This window comes from Tachypleus tridentatus, chromosome 2, assembly GCF_004210375.1.
Source record: "Tachypleus tridentatus isolate NWPU-2018 chromosome 2, ASM421037v1, whole genome shotgun sequence".
Taxonomy (NCBI): domain Eukaryota; kingdom Metazoa; phylum Arthropoda; class Merostomata; order Xiphosura; family Limulidae; genus Tachypleus; species Tachypleus tridentatus.
The window spans coordinates 119,378,251-119,400,328 of NC_134826.1; the positions used below are offsets into that span (position 1 = coordinate 119,378,251).

Genomic DNA, 22,078 nt, shown 5'->3' on the forward strand with positions numbered 1-22,078 from the left:
GAATGCTGGGTTAGGTCTAGGCTAGAGTTCCTTAATCCTAATGAAATATCTGAAGAATGAGTTGTAACTTCACTTTTAAGCTCAGTTTTGACTTGGGGACTTTAGATGAGTTAACAAACCATACATCAACAAAATAGACATGTGTCTGAAACTTTATCTGCATACCTGGATGTGAAAGCAAACTCAAAATGACGGCCTTAAATTGAGAATAGTCCACTTTATTATTCCAGGCTACAGTAGCGTTTCCAGTGTACTTACACTAAATTAGTTATAGTATTTAGGCCTAACGTTATTGTCACTGATAACAACACTAACGTTAGGCCTAATGCTAATACGTTACAACTAAGGCCACTAACGTTAAGCCTAGTATTCAATACTAACCTTACTCACATGAACTTGTTCAATTCATGCACTTTTTCAAAGAATCATAAATTAGTTTTTTGTTGATTTGTCAGTTCTTTACAATATCTTTGTATGACCACGGCGCCACAGTACTGAACTACTACTAGTACTTCTTACTTCAGATGCATAGCTTAGTAGTTTCTCAAAACTTTAATCACTCACTGAGCCAAAGAAAATGACAATGGAGAGTAAAGTCGAGCACGGCAGATTAGGACAATTACAAAAAATCGACTAAAGTTGAGTGTGGCAGTGAAATGGCATGATAGCTAGGGGTAAAACTCTGTGGTGCCCCTTCTCTTGATGCCCTAAGCACGTTCTTATTTTGCTCAATGGTTAATCCAGGGCTGCGTAATGGTAGTGTTCATTCTACAGATAAGAGTAATAACCATAAAATACGTAAGGATAGTGTTCATTCTATTGGTAAAAGTTATGTTCTCCTTTAATCGGACAAATTTTATATGACGACCGTTTTTCAAAAGATAACCCAAATTTATGGATATGTTTAACCATTAAACGGCGGTCATCATCAATTGAGTCTGCTATCTGCAACATTAACCCGCTGCTTAAGGGTGTAACGAGCAAAATTGGAATGGTTGCTCGTTTTTCTCGTTAATCTTATATTTGTGTTGTCATTATTTATTTTTGAACTAAACATAATACTCATACAAACTCTTCAGACTTATATAGGCACTTTTAGAATCTACATGTGTCTTAGTAGTGCGAAAAATCACATTCAGTGTTTGGTACAATGTGAATGTAATAGATACTATGTGTGTTGTGCATATTCGTGTAAACGACACGTATAAATGAAAGAGACTTTGGATGTGATTTTTATAGAAGCTACAGTTTACCTTGATAATTTAATTTAATATGCTTATTTCAAATTTACGCTAAAGAGCTTGATACTGCAAGTTTAATAACTTTTCATCAACAAAAAATACTCTGAGTTTGAGTGATAAAATGAAGAAAGTTAAAAATAATGTATTGAGATGAATGATATATTTTCACACATGAAGCAAGGTTACTACAGAAGGTTAATCGCACCCTATTTAAAACGTATTTAGATACACTTATAAGTGACGCTTTGCTGCAAAAGACGCATGTTTCGTCTTCATATCTCATTCTCGTTGAAGTCGTGACCATGCCCCGTCGCATCAAACATGCACGCCCTTTCAGCCGTGGGGACGTTTTAATGTGACGGTCAATCCCACTATTCGTTGGTAAAAGAGTAGTCCAAGAGTTGGCTGTGGGTAGTGATCACTAACTGCCTTCCCTCTAGTCTTACACTGCTAAATTAGTGGCGGCCAGCGCAGATAGCCCTTGTGATGACTAGCTGCCTTCCCTCTAGTCTTACACTACTAAATTAGGGACGGCTAGCGCATATAGTCCTTGTGTAGTTTTGCACGAAATTCGAAACAAACCAAATAATGACCATGCCATCAGCTTATTTATGGTTGGCAACTACGTCACAAATATTTTCATACAAGAAAAAAAAAACATTTCAAAGAATGTAGCATTCAATATTATCCTTGGGAGGTGACAGTCTTACAGAAGAGAGTGCTTAGGATAGAAAAAAGGCTTCACACAGATCCCAGACTAACCTGGAACAATGTCTTTATTCACCAAAGTGGAGGCCATTAATGCAATGTCGTTATTCAGAATATTATACATTATTGTGATTAAGTTAATCACTTTGGTGTCCCCGATAAGATAATAAACAAGGAATTGAAGTTGGCACAAGTTCACAAAATTCAAGTCAAATCTCAAAATCAACATTTTATTTCACAGACAGACAAATCAAGACATATGCTCTACAGATTTTGAGGACTGGAAATTATTTAAATTGTCAAATTTAATTGTCAGCTGCAGAGTTTAAAAATCTTCTTATGGTTCATCAGTAACATTGAGGGTTTCTAATACTAAATAAAACAAAAAGTGTTAGCATCCGTCAGGTTCTATAATACTCTCAATAAAAGTGTCAAATGACACTTGTTTAGCAAGACATTTGGTCAGAAAGTTTCTTCTCCGTCGATAGCAGACGTATGTTACGATGCATGTTGCAATACTGACCAATACAGGACATTTAACTATTTCTATTTTAGTTTTAGAGCACAGCCATATTGGGCTATCTGCTATGTCCATCGCGGGGAATCAAACTCAGGATTTTCATAGCGTAAGAAAGTAAAAACAATTCCCTCTCTGCCAGGAAATGGTTGTGTTTACGTTTATTTAACATTTATTCTCTTGGTTCAGCTGTTATGAAGTGGATACTTTTTATTCCATTTAAGGTTTTTCTAAGTAATTTTTATTGCTTTGATTTTTCAGAGTATAACAATGAATTGTTTTTAATAAATTGAATAAAATATTATTCGAATAATATTTACATATGTATAAACCACAAAAGAAACTACTTAAGATTGGTGCTTAAGTTATATATTACAATGCACTAAATTAGTTTGATAATTGATGACAACAAATCATTTCTGCTGACTCTCTTGAAATATCTCGTAAACGTGCTCTGTGTAGTATATGATATGTCTTGAAATAATAAGAATTAAAAGTCTTTTAAACTCTCACCTTCTGCCACGTCTCGCATTTTCTATACTCTCTCTCCCCTTCTTTCTCTCCTGTTCTGTCCAAATTTCCATTTCCTTTCGGTTTCCCACCTTCCACCTCCCTTCCGGCCGGGAACAATGTGCAATATCCAACTGGACTGCGGTCCGTCGGAACACCACTAACCTGTTTGACATGTAGTCTTTCTTCGCATTTTTATGTCGTTAAACTCAGAGGAGAGCCCCGTGAGTGCATCGGCAGAGATGAAACCATCACCAACAGGTATGTTTTTCATTCATCTTGTAAGATAGAAGATATTAATTGAGAAGAGTTTGTGTTAATTATGCTATTTTTTCCCCATTCGTGAAAATTTTTAATCCAAATATTGATTTCTCTTTACAATGAAACAGTTACTCACTAATCAGTGAGTATCACGTAATGTGTATTGAAAGACCTTGATCCACTTATACTTATTGAAAATAAACATTAATTTTTCAGACTTATCACAACGGTTTTGTTTCAATTGATTTCTTTGTAGTGAATGACCGGTAAGGTTTCAACCCAATCAAAATACTTTAAAATATTTATTAAGGTTGAACTGAAAATAAAAAGGAACCGAATTTGAAATTAAGTACTGAAAAACAAGCTAAGATATTGATTTACAAAAAAAACAACTAAATGCCATATTAATGAAACGCATGACGTATGCAAAGGTGCAATTAAAGGATATCAAAATCCCCCTTACAGCAAAACTCCGAAATACTAATAAAAGTGTAAACAGTCCAAGGAAAGAAAAACAGTCAGATGAGAGATTACTGTAACTGAAAAATTTCAAAATAACAATAATTAATATTCCCAGAATTAAACGCATAATTACAAGATATACTAGGAGTTTACAAGAAAGTGGTTTATCTGGAAATCAATCATGGTGCCCTTTCTCTTTCTAAATATGATGACTATGGTTATCCAATGTTCTTTGTTCCTCACTTTCAGCACAAACTTTCCTAATTCAAATTTCTCATCCCTAATCCATTGTTTATGTAAAGAGCCATGTTAATTTATGGCTGCCTGTAGTTCTCCTTCCTTCGGTTTTACTTATCAGAATCTCAATCAACTTTCCTCTAGATGTAATTATATGCCCAATGTAACACATCTTTCTTCCCTAGTAGTTTTCTTTGTATGTTCCAATGTTTCTTCATTAGCTTATCTTTTTGTGTAGTTGATTTTGATCATTCGTCCACAATACATATTTCAAACCATTGGTTTGTTTCAGCAGACAGGGTCTGTGTTTTCAATCATTTTAGAAATCTCTTCTTCAATTGTAGATTAATATCAGCTTTGCATGGCCAGGTGTTTAAGGCGTGCGACTCGTAATCCGAGTGTCGCGGGTTCGAATCCCCGTAGCACCAAACATGCTCGCTCTTTCAGCCATGGGGCCGTTATAATGTGACGGTCAATCCCACTATTTGTTAGTAAAAGAGTAGCTTAAGTGTTAGCAGTGGGTGATGATGACTAGTTGTCTTCTCTCTAGTCTTACACTGCTATATTAGGGACGGCTAGCGCAGATAGCCCTCGTGTATCTTTGCGCGAAAATTCAAAACAAGCCAAACGAAACTGGATTAATATCTCTATTGAGCAACTTATCAACAAGCTTGTCAAACAACTGTTGTTTTTTAAATTAACACATTAGCGCTGCATATATATTATTACATATTTTATTTCTTTTACTCCTCATCCTATCTATATCAGCAATTACAAATTATATAATTTTGGCGACTGCACTTATCTGTTGTACATCTATTTTAACTGCAAATCAACTTTAATTCTTTGTCCATTCGAACTCCTGCTTCCTGAAGAAAGCATACTTGGATGTTAACCTTAGGATGTTAAATGAAGAACTATAAAAGTGAAACGAGGTTTTAAGTGTCATTTATAAACTTTTACAAAGATTTTGATAAGGTTGACCACAATTGGGGTAGATCAAGCAGATATCACAATCGTGGTCAACCTTATCAAAATCTTTTTAAAAGTCTATGAATGACACTTAAAACCTCGTTTCACTTTTATAGTTCTTCATTTAACATCCTAAGGTTAAAATCCAAGTATGCTCTCTTGCGTTCTGCAACTATTTTAAAATCATTTTTATATTCTCACTGTTCATTCTTAAACATATGTTTAATATTAATGATGATTATTTTTATCAATACTTTTAATATGCAGTAGTTCTGTATTAACCATATTCCATAGCCTTACGTTTCTTGGGGATCGCCACAAAAACAGGCCTTTTAATGTCTATTTACTTTCTTCTCGAAATTGCAGTCAGATGTTTAATCCTTAAAACATCCATTTTTTTTTTACAAATTTGTTACAGTTTCATCTATTATGCAAGGTTTACAAATTTACAAATTTCTGATGGCTTTCTTTACCTCTCTGGACTAATATGAATTGAATCTACCACGTCTAGGACTAAATTCTCTTCTCACTGTACAATTTTCTATTTCACCTCTACAGAATATTCTCAATTTCAAAAAGTGACTCATCATCCTTGCTTTTATTGCTCCTCTTAAAAACATAGTAAATTTTGTACAGCTTTCTTCTTCTGTGCAGTTCACACATCTTAGGTAATGCTTCGCCTTTTCAGGTTCTGCACATTTCTTGTTTAGATACTCATACTTCCCTTTCCGGACACATTTCTTGTTTAGATACTCATACTTCCCTTAACGGACACATTTCTTGTTTAGATACTCATACTTCCCTTAACGGACACATTTCTTGTTTAGATACTCATACTTCCCTTTCCGGACACATTTCTTGTTTAGATACTCATACTTCCCTTTCCGGACACATTTCTTGTTTAGATACTCATACTTCCCTTTCCGGACACATTTCTTGTTTAGATACTCATACTTCCCTTAACGGACACATTTCTTGTTTAGATACTCATACTTCCCTTAACGGACACATTTCTTGTTTAGATACTCATACTTCCCTTGCCGGACACATTTCTTGTTTAGATACTCATACTTCCCTTAACGGACACATTTCTTGTTTAGATACTCATACTTCCCTTAACGGACACATTTCTTGTTTAGATACTCATACTTCCCTTTCCGGACACATTTCTTGTTTAGATACTCATACTTCCCTTTCCGGACACATTTCTTGTTTAGATACTCATACTTCCCTTTCCGGACACATTTCTTGTTTAGATACTCATACTTCCCTTGCCGGACATATTTCTTGTTTAGATACTCAAACCTCCATTGCCGGACACATTTCTTGTTTAGATACTAAAACCTCCCTTGCCGGACACATTTCTTGTTTAGATACTCAAACCTCCCTCGCCGGACACATTTGTTATTTAGATACTCATACCTCCCTTGCCGGACATACGCTTGATTTAATTATTTACTTCTCTTTACTTCTGTTTCCCCCCTTTTTCATAGTTGCCTCCTCTTGTCCATAACATCATTTGCCGATCATCAACTCCGAGGATCGCGAGTTCGAATCTCCGTCACACCAAATATACTCGTCCTTTCTGCCGTGGGGCGTTATAATGTGACAGTCAATCCCAGTATTCGTTGGTAAAAGAGTAGCCCAAGAGTTGGCGGTGGGTGGTGATGACTAGCTGCCTTCCTTCTAGTCTTACATTGCTAAATTAGGGACGGCTAGCCCAGATAGCCCTCGTGTAGCTTTGCGTGAAATAAAAAAAACAACAACAAGCAATCCTTCAAGAGATCGTTTTACGCATGAATATTTATAGTTTTATTACAGGTAACTTATATTCGGTTTAAGAACAAGTTCACTGCAAAAACTGTAATGTTATTCATGGTTATCTCAATCATAACAGGAATTATACATAAAAAATGTTTGGACCAAATTAGTCGCCTTTTATGAACACGTGCTGTGGTAAACGGCTTTGCATAACAAGGGTAAATAAAATTAATGCTAAAGCAATATTTATTTATTTTCTAAAAAAAAAAGTCTGTGAAATATGTTGTAGTATTTTATGTGTGTTGTCTTAAAACTGTAGTGCCCTTGGTTAGATCTCTATAACAAACCATCTTGTGCGCCATCTATTGCTAATTTGTAGCTGAACCAACAATTTTCGGAACTCTCATTAAATTTAATTGAAACAGAAATTCTGGCTGATAACATCGGCAGCAGGCATACTGTAAACCTAGAAACGTAGAGAATTCTGCATCCTGTCAAGTTTGTTTTGAATATGAATCATCTGAAGAATGTAATGAACTTCAAATACGGAGTTATAACAAACAACATTGATGAAATAGCGATACATTTTAGATAGTTTGATAAATTTATACTATTGGTCATTAAGTTTCACTTTTTTGCGCGTTAAGTGAAACGTTATTTGTTTTTAATGTACCGCCTAATGGGAGACATTAGTAAGAATGTAACAATCTTTGTTTATTGAAACGATCCCCTAAGTTATTTCAGAAAAAAAAGTCCTTTAGATATTCTAAGACCTTTTCATGGTGTTTGTAAACGATAGATGGCGTATTTAATTTTGTTTCGTTTGCTTGTTTGTTTTGAATTATGTTTATTATATTAGTTTGTTCGGTTTAGTTTGTTTTTGAATTTCGCGCAAAGCTACACTAGATTTTTTGAGCTAGCCATCCCGTCCCTCATTTAGCAGTGTAAAATTAAAAGGAAGGCAGCTAGTCATCACCACCCACCGCCAACGCGTAGGCTACTCTTTTACCCATTAATAGTAGGATTGACCCTCACACTATAACGCCCCCATGACTGAAAGGGCGAACATGTTTGGTGCGAGGGGGATTTGAACCAGCAACTCTCCGATTACTAGTTGAACGCCTTAACCCACCTTGCTACTAAAGGAATTTATGTTTAGGTAGCTTTATATTACTACCCTTTGTGCCTTAATAAAATGCACGTGTAGCTTGAATTTTCATAACATTATAAGTTTTTCATGTTATAGTTTGAGTAACTTAATTACAAGAAATACACATCCCAACTGGGATCGGTATTTGTGTGTATTAATAATTTAATGTTATTACAACCTTGGGAGTTACAAATTGCCAGAAGGTAATGAATTGTATAATAAAGTATATTATCATTTTATAATAATCGTGTAATAACGACGTCAGGTCTCCAGACTGGCATCACTATCTAAGGGAATTTTGGTCAAACACAGGTCACGTGATTACTGTCATGAAATTGACAGAAGAGAAATATACTGTGATTTATGACAAATACTTGCATTACTACTTTCATTTAAATTGAATGTGGTTGTACTTTCAATACCAGTTTCATCTTTAATGAAAGTGGTTCCATTTTAAATTTTATTTCATTACCTTGAGATCGAATTTTTACAAGTAATAAACTAGACTGATTTAATTACCAATGTTTACTCGCTTTCACAGCATACTAAACATCATACATATGTAATGTTCGTGTAAAAAAACAACATTCGGTTCATGGTTATAAAAGAACAGATTAAATGATACATGTTAATATGGTGTAATCGGATATTAATTTTAGTGTTGTTGTTGTTTTCCGTGTATTGAATCATTCAATAAACTCGTCTAAAATTCTCTAAAAAATTTTAAACTCATAAAGGATTAACTATAAGAAAAAAATGTTTGGTCTTCATGAAATGTTTATTTTATACAATAATGTAGGAATAGATGACAATTCACAGCGTTATTTTACGTGTTCTTTTAGCTTACTGAGCATTGTTTTCTTACTTGTCAATTCTTTATCATTACTCCAGCTTATGGCAACATAAATAGACTTTAAAGTGAAGCATTAGTTGGCAACCTTCACTCACTTGTAAATTACCTTTAAGGTAATATGAAGAATAAAGAGAAAAAAAAAGCAAGTGTTTTTTTACAAGATTTTTATATCTAATGGCTTTGGTAAAAATTAAAAAAAACATTAAATATTTGTTGTTGTTGGAGTAATAGAATATGTTATGTGAAGTAAATGAAGTTTGGTCGTTTTCACGAAGTATTTTATCTCTTAAACAGTTTTCTCATCATACAACAGAAGTTGATGTAATAGAATCTTATTTAAAGTAGGTGAAGTGTGTAGGTCTACACGAAACATTTCATTCCCGGTAAACTGTTTACCCTTCAATATTATAAAAGCAGTGTGTACTGCTGGGCTTTTGTATTTCAATGTTTTATTTATACTCTGTTGCTATGCGCTAGCGTATGTCCTGCTCTAATATCTTGTCAAGTTTTTGTATTGTTACATATTACAGATGTCATACCTCTTTTGTGTTATGTATTCTGTTATAAAATAACATAAGTTCTTTACTTTTTCTACTCTCGAGTCTATCTTTTGAACATTTCTCAGAGTTGATCGGATTTAATGGTTGGATGTTATACATTGTTTTTAGAAGCTGCGATACCGGCTAAGTTTGAATGTTGTCATTCGCTTCTCAGTGTGTTTACAATGTTAGCGTAATTCAATAAGAATTATTCTTCAAATGCCCTCGTGTGTCTTTACCTGCTGCCAAATGCTTCGACTAAAAATATTCTGTAAAACTTTTTATTTTCCTAGAGGTGTTAAACGTTAACTACTTTAAATGTTGCCTACCGGTTTAAGGATACCTTGGTCGTAATGGCATTTAGCCATTATCTGTTTCTTGAATGCCATTGTAATAATGACAATAAATGTTATCACCGTTTATCGAATGTCTTCGAGATAAGGAGATGAGGTGTTTCCAGTTGTTCCTTAGAAATCCTGGTGGTAATGGATTAGGTAATGTATGTTATTTCTCAAATATCTTCGTGGTAAGTGACGAATATATACCATTAGTTGTTCTTTGGATGTCTTAGAGATATGAAGTTTAGGTGTTTCCAGTTGTTCCTCGGATGTTCTGGTGTTACGAGGATTAAATTATGCTAGATATTGACTTAGTGATAAGGACATTAACTGTATCTCTAACGTTCTGGTATTAACAGGGAGGCGTAACTGTTGAGAAGTTGCTCCGAGGTTCTGCAATGGGATATTACAAAACTTACTAGAAACACATACTACTTAATGAGTTAAAATGGCTACTGCTTTTCATGGATTCATGAAGAAATTTGTCACCTAAATTTCTTTTATGAAAAATCAGCCTAAGTTAATAAATAAAATGAAAGATGACCGATGTTATTACTGACCCCAGGGTCTGGTCTGGCTCTCGACACCTATGAGGGGAGGTGTTATTATTTAATGTTTCTCTGATTTCTTGATGGCGAAAAAGAATTGTCTATTTATTGTAAGATTTTCTTACGTTTTAGGTGGTATGAGAAGTAGATAAAATAGAACTTCTTGTTTGTTGAAGATGTTATTTGTTTTTAATGCATCCTAATGTGAGTCTTGACAATGATGTTCGTATTGTATAGAACACAGTTTGAATGATAAAACGGTTGTTTATTGTATCTATATATTATACTGTTTGGCCAGCAGCCTGTTGTCTAGTACAGTAGATGTTTACAACATCAGAGACAAGTTATTTTAAAATTATGATTTTTCTTACTTTACTTCTTCGTTTCTAGAACGCAACTAAATATTACGAAAGTTGTTCTTCAAATATGTATTTAATCGCCACCTGTGTTCTGTTCTACAAATAAGTGCTCAACCTGAACATATATATATATGAAATAAATAAAACACTAGGTGAACAACTCAGCTTGTGACTATTATAATTTAACAAATGTTTACTGAAGTTCTCGAAGAACTACCCAACATTGCTAACCGTTCCTGATTTAAAAGTGATATAATAGAGAGAAGGCAGACAAGTAGTAAATACCACCCATCCCCAACTGTTTAGCTGCTATCAAATAGAGGCATAGACCATCACATTATAACTCCTCTACATGAGTGAGTAAAATTCGGAGGTAGCTTTTAAAATGTCTTCAGACAAACGAAATGCCTCTTTCATGTACCTACAGATTCTCTGTGTAGCAGTACAAGTATTTTCAGCACATTATTTTCTAAAACTGTCCCATGGGCCGAGTTTGGGGTTCTTGAGGTGTTGGGTTTCAACTGAAGACAACATTTTGAAAACTACCTCCGATTTTTACCAATTGCTCGACCCCAAAACTGAAAGGGCGAAAGTGGTTGGAACGCAAACTGGGAGTCGAGCGTTCTAATATTCAGGCCTCAACCATTTTATCATTTAGTGTGGCCTAGAGAAGTATGTTCAAACTTTTCACTCTAGGGTAAATAATTCGCTTCCTTTTGCTGTAAGAATGAGTATTATATCTTGGGGCTGCGGGTGTGCTATAAATGTAACTGTAAAATTCTATTATACGGCGACACGAGTTGCCTAAGAGCATGCGGCGAGTGTTATTGACTAACTATCTTTTGCTTAATATGTCAGTTGAAAATTAGATTTGGCTATGTGTAAATAATTTTTGTGTAGCTTTGCGCGAAAATTCTAAGCCTTTCGCCAGTTTATCTGACAAAAATAAACATTTATCTCTGGAATGTCATCAGTTGTATTACCAGCAATTTTTTAAAAAACAAAAAACATGTAAAATATGATCACTGAACTTCTGTATTTTTTAGCTACTTTCATTCTCTTCTGACATGCGTTCAAGTTAGGTGTAATAATATTAGATAGTCTTGTAGCTAATTATTGCGGCAGAAGTGGGATTGACATGAGAGGAACCACACACATTCCAGCTTATGTTTGTGACAAGACAGACATGTATTTTATACTTTCGGTGTCTCTGTGGTGTTTTCTTGACATAGATATTTAGTACATTGTAATTAAATGATTGGTTCAATCTGTTCAGACAGATAACCACAAGCTAGTTAAATATTTAAAATATTATAACTACTAAATGCCAATAAGTTGCAAATAATTTCCTGTCTTGCTGAACTTATATTTCGTTGCTTTGTGACTAAATCTTTGTTACTCTGAAATCAGTAGAATATGCCGCTCCTTTATGTATATACTTTATGTTTACTCTGATACCAAATGAAGTACTGCATGAGAAAGTGTTTAAACACACACTTGGTTTTATCTGTGATACTAAATGAAGAACTACAGGGTAAAGTGTTGAACACACACTTCATTTTATCTGTGATATTGAATGAAGAACTACAGGTAAAGTGTTGAACACACACTTCATTTTATCTGTGATACTAAATGAAGAACTACAGGGTAAAGTGTTGAACACACACTTCATTTTATCTGTGATACTAAATGAAGAACTACAGGGTAAAGTGTTGAACACACACTTCACTTTATCTGTGATACTAAATGAAGAACTACAGGTAAAGTGTTGAACACACACTTCATTTTATCTGTGATACTAAATGAAGAACTACAGGTAAAGTGTTGAACACACACTTCATTTTATCTGTGATACTAAATGAAGAACTACAGGTAAAGTGTTGAACACACACTTCATTTTATCTGTGATACTAAATGAAGAACTACAGGTAAAGTATTGAACACACACTTCATTTTATCTGTGATACTAAATGAAGAACTACAGGTAAAGTGTTGAACACACACTTCACTTTATCTGTGATACTAAATGAAGAACTACAGGTAAAGTGTTGAACACACACTTCATTTTATCTGTGATACTAAATGAAGAACTACAGGTAAAGTGTTGAACACACACTTCATTTTATCTGTGATACTAAATGAAGAACTACAGGTAAAGTGTTGAACACACACTTCACTTTATCTTTGATATTGAATAAAAAACTACAGGGTAAAGTGTTGAACACACACTTCATTTTATCTGTGATACTAAATGAAGAACTACAGGGTAAAGTGTTGAACACACACTTGGTTTTATCTTTGATAGTAAATGAAGAACTGCAGAGTAAAGTGTTGAACACACACTTGGTTTTATCTTTGATAGTAAATGAAGAACTGCAGAGTAAAGTGTTGAACACACACTTGGTTTTATCTTTGATAGTAAATAAAGAACTGCAGGGTAAAGTGTTGAACACATACGTACCAGGTTTTCTTTTTGTTACAAAATGAAGTAATATAAATTAAATTGTTTCCAGGTATATTTGGTTTTCTCTTTGATACAAAATAAAGAGGTACATGATTAAGTGTTTTATGACATACTTTGTTTTCTCTATGATAGAGTAGTAAGGATCCAAAATAGTTGTTTTCAGCAGAAATCATTTTTTGTAAGCCCGACTGCTACTTAAATAATGATTTTTTATATACATCATTTTCACTTATTGATACTATCAAAGTAAATCATCTTTATTGATAAAGAGAGGGAATTTCAAATCTGTGATATGTTTCCAACCCTCAGATCATACTGGTAAACCGCGGGGACGACCATTTCACCAACCTCGGCCAGCACCGAGGAAAACTGCCTTTCTTCGAGAAAGTGACGAAGACGGTGAGTAGAGAAGATGCTGTAAAAATGTTCAGTATTTTGCAAGACAGTTATGTATAAAAGAAATACTTGAATCAACGCTTCGTTTTATACAGTATCTTATTCAATCTACTATTAAAATTTATTAAAACCTATTTCTTTTCAACCTTATTAAGTTTAATAAATGATTAAACGACGTTTCTGAAACTATGAACCGAGCTAGATGTTATATATATTTAGAGCGTGAATTTTTTTGTTTGGGTTGGTTATTCTGTCACATATGCTGTATGTTAGTTTTGGAGTTGGCGAAAATAATGCTCTGTAAGGACATATTATATAGGGAATCTCTTTGTTTGTCCACGCAGGCGGCCAGAAATGAAATACTTCTCTTTCCCCATTTGCCCTTCGAAAGCCTTTCCTACGCCATGCCCCTGATTTTAAGCTTTAAAATGAACATTTCATGTAATTAATGTTTAACACCTGTAATTACAGATGAATGTGAGTTAGTAATATCATATTCTCAAAATATAATGCATGTCACTCTTAACTAATCGTCTACTTTCGAGTTTGATATTAACAAAGGACTGAGCTGTTAAAATTGCTGTAATCATCACTTTTTGAATGTTAACTGAAAATGGACGGGCTTTTTATGGAATATAGATGTCGTTTCAAACACAAGAAATGCATTTTAATGATCTTGTTTTTATTTTATTATATAGTTGCTTAAAATGATCTAATCTAACTATTACATAGAACGTATGTAAATTTTGGCTTAAGATTCACGATACTTTTTGTGCTTTAATGTCGGTTTTCTTAGTGATGCTTATTACTCTTACTATAAGCCGGGGGGTCGTGGTTTAGTAGTTAATGTGTGGAGCTGCCGTGGGGCTAAGTGTCAGTGATTCATGTCCAGTACCCCAGAAAAAGAAGAAATAAATCGCTTCGCATTTTGTGTGTACGTGTGCGTGTTGCGAGTGTGTGTTATAAGAGTAACGGTTAAATTTAAGCATTCATTATAATAGACTAAGAGTTAGCAATAAATACTGTTGAATGGCTGTACTCCTCATTCCTTTATGTCTATCAATTGAACATTATGGATGACTGACGCAGATAGCCTTTGCCCACATATCCGAAAGAGAACAAAATGTGTTTTGCTTCTATATAGAGAAAGGTTAACGAGCAAATGTATAATTATAGAAATAGCTCTAATCCACAAAAATGAATGAAATGAAGACAGACGAAGCCTTCTCAAAATTGAGGTTTGGCGTGGTCAAGTGGTTGGCCTGATGGATTGTGAATTCGAGGATCTATGGTTCGCGTCCTGCTACTTTAAAATTGCGCTATGCACCTTGGGGTTCTTTAAACTACAAACATCACATTTATATCTCAGACTCTAATAAACGTCAACTCTCACTATTTAATTAAAATAATTTAAATGTTTATGGCGAGTGGTGCTGACTAGCTGCCTTCAGTCTTGTCTACCAGTTGAAAATTAGGAACGGTTAGCACAGACAGCACTTGTGTAGCATTGCGTGAACACATGGAACATGTACACTTTTCAAAATTTTCTTTTCATTACCGGAAATTAGCAAAGGAAAACAGCACAAACATAATACCGTTTGTACTGTTGCTAGGTTTGCTACAGAGTTTCTTAGTTTCGAATTTTAAAAACTTTCTTTTAAATGTAAAAAGAATGTTAATACTGAGACGAAGTCATACATAAGGTTGGGTAGGTGGGGTAGTAAGTTTCATGATACAACTTAAACTATTAAAAACAGAAAAAATATTGAATGTTAAACCTTGCTAGACAGACTCAAATTTCAATTCACAGCCCACAGTAATATTAATAATAATAAAAAAAACATCAACTCAATGTTGTCCTTAGAAGTACTGTAACGAAGTTTTCATACGTTGTGTGAATACACAAAATGAAGCGGTAAACTGATTTATGTTTTACCAATCAGTGATCTAGCTAAAATGTTCTTTAAATGGTTTCAGTTTTAGAAAAGTGTGACGTAGTAAGAGAACGGGCGCTTGAAACTCAGAAAACGACCCCTCGGAGTGGGGTGTACATCCCCGAGTGTAAAAAGAATGGACGCTACAAAGACATCCAATGTTTCAAGAACAAGGAGAACTCCGTCTGTTGGTGCGTAAGGCCCACGAATGGGAAGCCAATACATGGAACCACATCTCGAAACGGAAGACCAAGATGCAGGAAAATGCGCAGAAATGCCAAAATCTTTAAAGGTGAGTAAATCTATATTCTACCGATAATGTATAGGTATTCTGCTATGAAACGTGCCAAACATTCATTCATGAAGACAGTATTAGCAGAGATAAATCTTATCTGAGTGAAAGTTCAACCAAGAACAGCCCATAGTGGAACAGATTAGATCGTCTTTGTCTCTGTATAATTACAGTATCATAGCATATTAAAACATTGACGGCTGTATACTTTTGAAGATGTGGGAACTCCTGTATGGTTATCGTTAATCTTGAATGGTGGTTTTGTTGGTTTCGTCAATTAAATTTCGATCATTTTTTTATTTACATAGAAAAAAGGGCATTGTCAATGTTTTATGTATGTGTGGGCTTAAGCATATTTCTACAGTATGCGTCTCTGACTTGTTGATAAAGTCGACAATTAACGGGCGCTACTCGCTCTCTGTTTTAAAATAATATATTTAAAACAAGTCAAACTATGTAGAAAAATTCTTTAAACTACAAACATCACATTTATATCTCAGACTCTAAATAATTATCTTTTCTTCTCAAAAGACCACTTAGTTTAACCCAAATACTTTAGAATCCAATTGATAAGATAAACTAGTTTTCGCTACTCTTATCGCAATAGTATTAGTGAATTATTCACTTATGCCACTCCGTAATTACCCCGTTCCGTTGTATCCTGAACTTGAAATAATTATCTCCTTTTCGTCAAAGTCCACACAGACTAGAGCATTTAGTTTAAAATACCTTTTGACAAGACACTTTTTCCTCCTTGTTTCTATTAAACTGTAGAACTCAGTTTAAAATTTCGCTCGTTACGGATAACTTCACGTCTTCTCTCACTATCTGATTTTCTAACTAAACTGTACTTAAATTGCGCTCACTTGTTCACCTATATTTATAAGTTGTTCACCGGGACCTCGAACTTTTTCTAAATTACGTGAGCGGCGCTATAATGTGACAATATTCAGTTAAGGTAGTAAGAAAAATATCGAGATCCGAGTAATTGGTCAACAATACTACAACAACTGACCCATACACACGACGTAGGAATCTTACCGAATTACACAACCAAATTTGTCATAACTATCACCTGTAAAATGATTAGCTTTTATGAAAACTAAATAACTATTAAATATTAACTCACAAATAAGCTAAACAATAACTATTAATCTAAACAGTCTTGTATATCCAACAGACACTTCGATTTATAATATATTTATATGTTGTGTTAACTGCTGTTATTTTTTATATGTGAGTTTCTACATTAATTTTTCCATCGCATTACCCTTCACTTAAAAAACCCTCTCTAATTATCGCTCCTTCTCGTGTTTTTATAAAACTTAACTTGTGTGACAGCAATGGAAATACAACGTATAATTCTCTACTTCAGTTCACTTTTTACTATAATTTTGACAGTAATAATATCCAACATATGATCTACTTTTATTACCGTAATTTTTAGTTGAAGAAAAATAAGCATAATAAAATTCTACAACGAACACACACACACTTAAATTTATTAGCACTGAAATCAATAAATCACGTGTAAAAAATTAGCGACCCTTTTCAAATTTACAACGATCCCGCCTTTGTTAATTAGGGACAACATAGTATGAATTTCCATACCATATAAATATATGTATATATATGAGCTTTTATTTTTTACACATTTCTTTTAACTTTGCTATTTCACATTCAAAATCAGAGTCGTTTAAAAATAGTATTTCAGATATATCATTTGAGTTCCACAATTCACTATCCAAGAGACTTTTCGTTTAATATCTGAACACATCATTTGAGTAGAATGATGAAAAATAAAAGATCCTATGATTTTGAATTCGTAATGGTAAAATAGAGTTGCAATTTACTTGCTTTTGTATCAAATTTTAGGCCTATTAGTTTATAATGATTGACCAGTTTTGTAATTTTTAAATCACAACTTTTACGAACTTTTGTGTTATTTGTTTTATACCTAAACTTCCACATTATTTTTGAAAAAGTTGAGTTTAAATAAATATAATTTAAAAACTTTCTCTGACTTATGACGAGGTGAAATTTTGCATATGTCTAACTTGGGACAAAATTTTGTTATAAGGCAGTTATGAAATTTTCACTAAAATTTGCGAAACATTTGGGGCTTGCAAATTTCGCCTACTTTCAAAATATATTATTGCTATCTAAGATATTTGTTTACGTATTAATTAAACAATAGAATCTACGAAAATAATGTAGCATGACAGTTACACTCGCCCACCAATTATTTTATTTCCTTTACTATATTTGTTTATTTATTTTGCTTACATGCATTGTCAAAAGTTTCTTTTTTATTTTAGGTTTTAAAAAATAAACGCCAAAATCAAAAGGCCGATATGAGGTGTTGTTATTATTCCAGAAACATTAATAATGATATTTCATTTTGCCATCCTAAAAGGCCATTCTTCTCACGTAATATAGTCATGTCGCAAAATATGTTTCAACGTCCGACCTTGGCCAAACAAAATGTACGAAGCCCTCTGAGCATATAAAGTTACATATTTAAAATATTGCCGACTTGCTTGTAATCTGTAATTCCAGGCTGCTGTTGCTATGTTACAAACAGGACTATTGGAGCGGCAGTTTCATCCTGACTTGTTCTCCTCCTTGACAACTAGAGACAGTCTCTGGCGCCAATGCGGTGCTGGCGACGACCGCTAGACATTACGGGTATTATGTTGCTCTTACCCAAAAGAATGCCTACTCATTTCTTAAACTGACGTGAACAAAACGTGTTAATATTTTGAATAAAGTCGCATGAGCTATGTTTGGATAAAGTTTGATAAGATGTACATAAATAAACTATTTTCATGAGAATTTTAATCAGACAAGGTTGTAATCTACCAACATGTAATACTCAATATCAGAAACAGAAAATAACAAATATATCAAAATATAATTTTGTCAATTAGAGCAGCACTTGCATAAAAGTAACCAATCGTTTCACTGAACGCTAAAATTTACTTACTGCAAACAAAGTGTACAAATTCGTATTACAAAGAATGTATACCGGATGAAACAATTTACGGATATTTATATTGTTGGCAGAGATTTTCTATTTAGTTAAATTATCACCTTAACATAATTAATGAGAATGAACTTGTTGTCTTCTTAACATGCAGTCTGTGTGTCGATGAAACCAAATTCTGAAAAGATAGGGAGGGATGTCACGATTTCTGGATCTCACCAACTATGTACTCCGATAAAATCTCAACAGTGTTTAACCAGGAAAATGTAGATTTTAAAGATTTGATTGGACTGTGTTCCTCCTGCACAAATTAAAAGTGTTAATTTTCATCAGATATTACAATATAACACAAATTAAAAGTGTTAATTTTCATCAGAGACTATAATATAACAACATAACAAAATTAAAAGTGTTCATGTTCATTAGATACCACAACAAAACAACATATTACAAATTTAAAGTGCTCATGTTCATCAGGTACTGCAACATAACACAGATCAAAAGTGTTCATGCTCATCAAATACTACAACATAACACAGATTAAAAGTGTTCATGTTCATCAGGTACCACAGCATAACACAAATTAAAAGTGTTTGTGTTCATCAGTTATTACAACATAACACAAATTAAAAGTATTCATATTCAGGTACCACACCACAACCACCTTAGAATAGCAAAGAAGTATTTGTAAACCTTCCTGGGTCATGTTTATCAAAATAGTTCCAGAAAACCCAGAAAAAAGTAGCTTCGTATTGCACAACACACACAGCCACTATCGTGTTTTGTGTGGAATTCTGGATGTGGTTATGGGCTTTACTCCAATAAAGCGTAGAAATTAGTGCAAATTCAGCAACTTTGGCAAGTAATTCAGATTCAAGATTTGCACAATAACACCACCTCATTCAGAATATGTTAAAAGAGATAGAGATGGAAAGTTGTTGTTTTTTTAAATTAACCTACCAAACACACTTCCCTGACTTGGTGTTAATACAAGATAGTGATATAGGTCATGTCCAAGTTGGATTGTTTATGTAACGAATATTTTAAGTGGGTAACTCGAGTTGATGGAGATCTGAAAAATGTTTCTCCATTTTTACATTAAATTATTTCCAAGCTGATCTACTGTGTTTGGTGGGTGAGGTAGATATGAAATCTACTCTTGATGCTGGTCTCATATTTACTTGGTAGGACTGAGGTTTGCAGAAAATGACATCTAGCTCTTTTTAGCAATAATTTCATGTGCAGGGTACATAGTTATAACGAACATTGTCATCCAATGAATCCAGTTTTACTAGCTGAATGGAGATATAACCGCAGAGTGTTCGATTATGTTTTTATTTGAGAATGTGGATGTTTGTATTGGTTTCGACTATTATACCTGAATTTGATTTCAAATTATTTTCAAATATACCATACCTGTTGTTATAGATGAAAGGAGATATAATAACTTTTAATTTATTTGACAGCAATGTCTCTTTGGGCTATCTGCTGTGTTGAGAGCGCTTATTCTAATCCCACACTTTAACAGTGTGAGTTCATAGACTTATCTCTGTCCCACTGGGGGAGAATATATAACCACAGAATGATTGATAATGTTTTTTTCTAGAAATAGTGGACCTTTTTATTGATCTAGACTCTTATACATGATATCAAACTTGTATCAGGAGTAGCACCGATAATTTCAATATTTTTATAGGTGACAAGATGAGGTACCAGTCCTTTATCTGGGTTATGAAGATTTTTGGGGGGTGGATGCTATGATAAATAACACAAAGGTCCTTGCTTTCACATAATTTATTTCTAACATAACAGTATTCATAATCATCTCACTGAAAGTTCTATGTAAGTTTTAAGAATTCAATATGTTTACACACGAAACGTAATTTACAGTGTGCGAAGATCAGGGTGACCTTGTATTGAAGAGGTAGTGGCCAAAGAATTGTTTTTTGTTTTTGAATTTCGCACAAAGCTACTCAAGGGCTGTCTGTGCTAGCCGTCCCTAATTTAGCAGTGTAAGACAAGAGGGAAGACAGCTAGTCATTACCGCCCACCGCCAACTCTTGAGTTACTCTTTTGCTAACGAACAGTGGGATTAATCGAAACATTATAACGTCCCCTCAGCTGGGAGGGCGAGCATGTTTCGGCGCGAAGGGGATGCCAACCCGCGACCCTCAGATTACGAGTCGCACGCCTTAACACGCTTGGCCATGTCTTCGGTCAAAGAAATGACCCTAGTTTTTTTGTTTTTTTATATTACCTCATTTCAACGATCAACCCTTAATGTCCATCCATAATATTTCCCGTGATTAATTAATTGAGGGTCAAGGGCCACAAAAGTGTCTAACGGATCAAAGTTGAAAGGTCACGGGTCAGAGTAGGAAGCGGGTATAAAAACTAAAGAAATGGCTCTTTATATTATAAGGGCTGTTAAAGGGGAAACTTCAGCTGAGTTTGTGCTATTGCAATAGTATCGGTCATTTTTTTCATTGCATTTCTCCATGGGGAGTGCTAGCGCACTTTATAAGATATGTAAAACGTTTGTGTATCCGACCCCACACACTTTGTTTGTTATCAAAAATTTTTTTTGCGTAAGGACGTAGCGCCATCTATGAATGTAGTTAACGTTAACGTAGGTCAAAAATAATAAATGTCCAATAACAGTAATAATAGGAGGGTATGGAGGGGTTTCAGTTTCCATTAACATGCCTCTTGTTACAAACTATCATCCCACAAAGTTTGATTGAGATTGGTCCAGCGACCTGAAAGTAGTTAGATAACGGACCAGTAGATACACATAGATTTTTGTGATTTTTATATATACAGAATGGAACTGTAATTACACAATGTAAGTGTGGATAGATTGACTCACTCAGTAGAAAACTGACTTGACAAAAGAAAGCAAAGCAAAGGATTATTATAAATGGGGCTCAGTCAAACAGCATTAATGGCACGAGTTTGGCACCTCAGGACTCAGTATTAGGACCTTTGTTCTTTTTAATTTACATCAGTGGCATAGGTGAAGGAATGGTCTATCAATTATTTACAATATCTTGATGACAGTAAGATTTATGGTTTCGTTGGCTGTGAGGGTGCTGCTGTTGTTTTACAAATAGATTTGTGTTACTTGGTGCGATGAACAAATCAATGGAAGATGGTTTTTAATTATAATTGGCATGACTTTTATGATGTTATTAAAAAAAAAAATTCGGTGTATTGGTCAATCAGCCACTTAAGCCATCCAGACAGATGTCTAAAGAAATAGTGAATACAAAGTTAAGAAGGATATAATGTCATTGTATTGGTCATTAGGTAGGCCATATATGTAGTAGCACTGTGTCAAGTCTTGGGCTCCTTACCTTAGAAAGTACATTAAATATTTGGAAAGAGTTCACAAAAGATCTACTAGGATGATATTTTGGATGGAAGGATTGACATACGAGGATATGTTAAGAGCTTTAAATTTGTTTTCTCTCGAGACAAAAATAATTTAATGGGATCTGATTGAGATATTTAAGGTTATTATGAAAACTGACAGTATTGATGTCTCAAT

At 34.0% G+C, this 22,078-nt stretch overlaps 1 protein-coding gene across 8 annotated transcripts in view; it reads left to right on the forward strand.

The window, feature by feature from the left end:
• The window catches only part of LOC143244941 (SPARC-related modular calcium-binding protein 1-like), a 104,991-nt gene that overhangs the window by 69,645 nt on the left and 13,268 nt on the right, over window positions 1–22,078 (forward strand). For 5 of the 8 annotated variants that reach the window (XM_076490528.1, XM_076490534.1, XM_076490531.1 and 2 more), the window contains 3 exons: window positions 3,157–3,237; window positions 13,230–13,319; window positions 15,294–15,542. In XM_076490528.1, coding sequence (XP_076346643.1) covers window positions 3,157–3,237; window positions 13,230–13,319; window positions 15,294–15,542 — 420 coding nt within the window. The remainder of the gene's footprint in view (window positions 1–3,156; window positions 3,238–13,229; window positions 13,320–15,293; window positions 15,543–22,078) is intronic. The other 3 variants (XM_076490530.1, XM_076490537.1, XM_076490529.1) reach the window with 2 other exon arrangements.